This window comes from Penaeus vannamei, chromosome 23 (genome assembly GCF_042767895.1).
Source record: "Penaeus vannamei isolate JL-2024 chromosome 23, ASM4276789v1, whole genome shotgun sequence".
In the NCBI taxonomy this organism is placed as follows: domain Eukaryota; kingdom Metazoa; phylum Arthropoda; class Malacostraca; order Decapoda; family Penaeidae; genus Penaeus; species Penaeus vannamei.
This window is the reverse complement of record NC_091571.1, coordinates 33741528-33746527: the sequence shown is the minus strand read 5'-3', so window position 1 is coordinate 33746527 and position 5000 is coordinate 33741528. Positions and strand designations below refer to the sequence as shown.

Genomic DNA, 5000 nt, shown 5'->3' with positions numbered 1-5000 from the left:
TCCTCTCTCGACAACAGCACACGGGACTTTAAATACCACACATACCAGTCATCCCTCTAAGATACAAGCAACAGAAGACGCGAAACAAACCCACGTCGCCACAGCTGAAATCCGCGTAAATCCCTCAGTCTCAGTGGCTCACCAGCTCCCAAAGATCAAACACGAAGCCCCTGTGTCTGGAAACCTCGAGGGGGCTTCCCGGGGTCTGGCCACCTCACATGAGAGCCAGGTAAGTGAGGGAGAACACACGTCCGCCTTCAGGAGTGCAGCTCTGGACGTCTCCCATGCGTCTTCGAGGCTCACTGACAGTCCAGATATCTACAAGTCTCTCTTGGAAACACACAACCTGGCCGAGACCGAGTATTATTCAGCAGTAGAGACATCGACGGAAGTGGTGGAGGCCTTAGAATGGGAGGACAAGGAGGCGAAGAGGAAGGATAAGAAGCAATCGAGGATTATCTACAAGCCCGAGGAGACGACCGAAGGCGACGATATCTGCTTCACGAGCCCCAGAAATCGCCGGACGTGGCTCGCGGCCTTTGAGGAACTCGAGGATAGCTTCGACAGCGCCATTAAAAGCGGCGAGAAGCGGCCGTCATCCGACCCCTCCGACGATGCGGGAACGGCAGACAGCGTCGAGACTCCCAGAGCCACGGACGCGAAGCAGAACCGGCGTCGCTGTGAGTCGCCGCCCCCGACCATCTCATGCTTAGAGAATCTCGAAAAACTATGCCGGCGGCTAAGTCTTGAGCGGGAGAAATATTCGGAGCAAATGTGCACGATTGATAGACCGTCTCCAGTTGGAATGGAGGATAATAGTTACGAGTGTAGCGAAGATTATGAAACGTTTTCGACGTCAACCTTATCGGAAACGGAAACTGACATCATAGCCGATAAGCTTTATACTGTACGAATGCCAAAGCAGAAAGAGGACAGCGATAACTCGGGAACCAATATTCGCGATTTGGATAATATAATCAAGGGAGATTTAAACCAAAACAAGCCGGTATTTGATCATCCACCCGTCGACGGGACGGGATACGCCTTCAAAGAAAACGGAGGACTCGCTCCTACCATAGAAAATGAGAAGACTAAGGCGAGAGGGGATACTAAGGAAACTTTAAAGTTTCAGTACATTGATTCTAAATTAGATGAAATATTCAGTTCTGTTGAAGATGAAGTTTCTCACACCACGTATGCAAATATTGTTAACCAAATGGTGAAAGGACAAGCAAAAATTCAAAGGCGCAGTCACGACGATTCACTGTATGCTAGTGGAAAACAAGTCCAAAAGCAATTGAATGAGATTCTAAACGGAATGGATTCCATGTACGAATCGTATCTAAAGAAAAGGAAGTCCCTCGACCTCACGCACGAGGCAAGGACTCTTCCGGATCTCAAATTCCCAAATAAGGAAGAAAACATTTTCCAAATAAAAGCCGAGTCTTCCAGCGTGAGCGTCGAGCAGAAAAGGGAATCCAAGAGCGAGCTGGACGCCTTCAGGGACATCATCGACATATCCGAAGACCTGAAGAACCTGTGTGTGTTCCACGTCAACAAGCCCGGCTGGGACTCGGCCGCCGCAGACCCCCACATCAGGAGCCCGACGGCCCGGGAGGGACCTGACGTCGAGCCCTCCTTCCCGGACTTCTACGAGAGCGACGGCGCGACCCCCGAGGCTGAGGCGAAGGGTTTTGTCCCCGACGGCAGGCCACGGGACGCTGCCTCGCCCGCGCACGCCAGAGACCCCTGCAGGAGGTCCCCGAAGGAGTGCGAAGGAGAGGCTGGCGTGGGCTCCTTCCTGGCTACCATGAAGGAGGAGAACTTGCGCTGCTACAAAGTGACGCTGGATTACCTGCAGAAGATCTCGGACTCGCACGAAGACACGGGGGAACGCAGGAACGCAAACAAACACGTGAGTATATGAGGTTGGTTGTATCATTCGTTCGCTGTGAATGTTTACGTACACAAACTTATATTTGAGTATATAATATTTAATATATTGTTTACTATGAATATTTACGTAAATGTGACCCTTATTGTACAGCAGACTTATACTTGAGGATATCAAATTAATTATATCAATTGTTTACTATAAATATTGACGTAAATGGTACCTTTGTTCTACACTCAAACTTATACTTGAGTATATCAAATTGATTATATTAATTGTTTACTATAAATATGAACGTAAATATGACTTTTGTTGTACACTCAAACTTATACTTGAGGATATCAAATTGATTATATTAATTGTTTATTATAAATATTAACGTAAATATGACCTTTGCCGTACACTCAAACTTATACTTGAGGATATCAGTTAAGTATATTCATTGTTTACTGTGAATATTTACATAAATGTGATCTTTGTTCTACACAACATATACTTGAGTGTATTAAATTGATTATATTTTTTGTTTACTATGAATTTTAACGTAAATTTTACCTTTACTTTATGCAAGAACGCACCTGAGTATATCAAATTAGTTGTATTTTTTACGATGAATATTTACGTAAATATAACCTTTACTATACTAAATATTTTTCTCTTTTCTCTTTTCTAACCGATTAATCATCCTAATGATATTACAATTCACTGCCAAACAAGAATGCAATCTGTTCCTGTTTCTTCATTGTAATTAATTCTTGACTCTGCATTTCTTTTAAAAATCTTCAATATCCTCTTCCAGGGAGATGACGTCATCACCCTGCCAGCCAATCAGCGACGTCAGACTGAGGATAAGGTAAGTTTAGTACTAACGAGTGTTTGTGTTAAGATTATAGTTAATTCTTGTCTTTTAAGATGACTCAGTGACGTCAGTGGTTTGATATTGAATTTAATTACGAGAGGAATTAAATTTAAGTTATTGCCATGGATGATAATTTTGAATCGTTCTGTTGTTCGTGTTATTTTTGTTATTTTTGTTCTGTGTTCATTTTTCGCGCGCTGTTCATCGCCTACAATGATCGGTTATTTTCTCTTATCATTTTATTTTCTTTTTTTCTATATTTTTTTCTAATTTCACTGCATCTGATGTTTCTTTTCATATCGACTTTTCGTATTTTTCTCTTACGTTTCTGTTTTTTACTGTACGTGGTTTCTAGTTCATGTTATTGGTACGTTTTTGTTCTTACTGTTATTCGTTATGCTTATCTCGTCTTCTCTTTCTTATTCATATTCGTCGTCTTCGGCTTTTCTTCCATTTTCGGCGATTATTTCTTCTTTCTTGTCTTTTATTCTCTATTCTTCTCTTGTGCTTTCGTTTATAGATCTATACTTCTTCGTGTTTTCTTTCCATTGTCGTTTCTGCCTTTCTACTTTATTCCTTTCCTTCTTTATATCTACTTTCTTCTTAATTTCTTTCATATCTACTTTCTTCATCTTCTCTCGACATCCTTACTTATCTTATTATTATTCTCTTCTTCCCCTTTCTCGTTTCCAACTTGTCTTCTTCCTGCGTTTTCCTATTCCTTTTCTCTTTCTCCCTTTTTCCATCTCTCTTATCGCTATAATATTCTTTTTAATATTCTTTCTCTTCTTCCGACTCTGATTTCTTCCTTTCTCTAATACTACTCCTTCTACCTTCCATAATTTGACCTCATCTCCGACCCCCACTTTGACCTTCTTTGCCCCCACTGACCTTCTCCTTCACCCCCCCCTCCGCTCTCCCCCTCTCTCGTCTGTCAGCCTCCGGTCACGTGACGTCACCCGCATCGAGGACCACCGTACAAATGCTGTCTATTTATCGCTGTTGTTTGGTAATAACGCAAGCTAATTATCCGCTCATTTGCATATCATTAACGATTTTGGAGGAAGGGGAATACGTAAGTGACGTGGAGGAATAAGAGGGATAAATAGATAGATGAGGATTAGCGATTGGTTCAGGCGATTAACCGGACTGACGGTATTTTATCGTTTCCAAGAAAGGATTACGGATTTATTAAAGCGCCGTTAATTTAAAGTTAATCCTATGATCATGATTACGATTATAGATTTCCTTTCATTTACGCCTTTATTATTCATATTTATTTTTCTGCATTCTAGACGAAAAAAATATATTCAGAGATGGTTTATTAATAGATGAATAGACAAGTGTGTGTAGAATCATGATTGCGATTATAGATTTCCTTTCATTTACGCCTTTGTTATTCATATTTATTTATCTGCATTCTAGACGAAGGAAAAATATTCAGAGATCGTTTATTAATAGATAGATGTGTGTGTGTTCCCGCGGGTATGTGCGTGTGTGTGTAATCAAGGTCTACATAAGTACTTATATAGACCTTGTGTGTAATTGCGCCCGTAAGCATAGACACGATACCATTCTCAGTATTGCCACCACCTTTTGCCACAACAAGAAAGTTAATACCCCGTGATTCGCAGGTTATAACCACCGCGCCTTGATTTAGTAGGAATTCCGTGACTTGGGAGTATTTCTGTCAGTGCAGTTTGCGGCTTGTTTGCTCAGTCACGAACCTTCCTTCAATCCTGGTGATGGAAAATGTTGTTTTGATACATGCAGTAAACTATCCCTGTTCTGCCCCCAAGTTTTCGGGCTTGTGTTCATGTATTTTGTTCAGGGTGTGAGGATTCGGTTTGTTAGTTGCAAGGGAACACTGCTTAAGTATAGCAAAGTGGGCGATGTCTTTTTTTTTTAGGAATTTGTGCATGGAATACTTTTTGATATTTTTTTCTTAATGGAACTAAGCGACTCAATGGGACTTTACATGAGTATTTTTTTTTTTTTTTTTTTTTTTTTTTTTTTTTTTACCGGAGTGTGTATCTGTATACTTGAGGTGTGGATCGATATTGTCTCTCACAGTTGGTTTTCCCATTTTATGCTTTGATTCATTTCTGACTCTGTAAGACGCCAAATAGAGTAATGACGAATGGTATTAATACGTAAACAAGGAGTAATCTGAATAACGATTTCATATTCACAATCCACGCTGTCTTCGAGGCGCCGATTGTGGATTTTAGAAATTAATTCTTTACA

At 41.1% G+C, this 5000-nt stretch overlaps 1 protein-coding gene across 5 annotated transcripts in view; it reads left to right on the top strand.

Moving 5' to 3' along the window:
- Window positions 1-5000, top strand: part of LOC113826669 (uncharacterized) — a 605469-nt gene that overhangs the window by 66249 nt on the left and 534220 nt on the right. For all 5 annotated transcript variants that reach the window (XM_070137939.1, XM_070137942.1, XM_070137940.1 and 2 more), the window contains exons 2-3: window positions 1-1915; window positions 2694-2747. The exon at window positions 1-1915 is cut by the window's left edge and continues 1519 nt beyond it. In XM_070137939.1, the coding sequence (XP_069994040.1) occupies window positions 1-1915; window positions 2694-2747 (1969 nt within the window). The remainder of the gene's footprint in view (window positions 1916-2693; window positions 2748-5000) is intronic.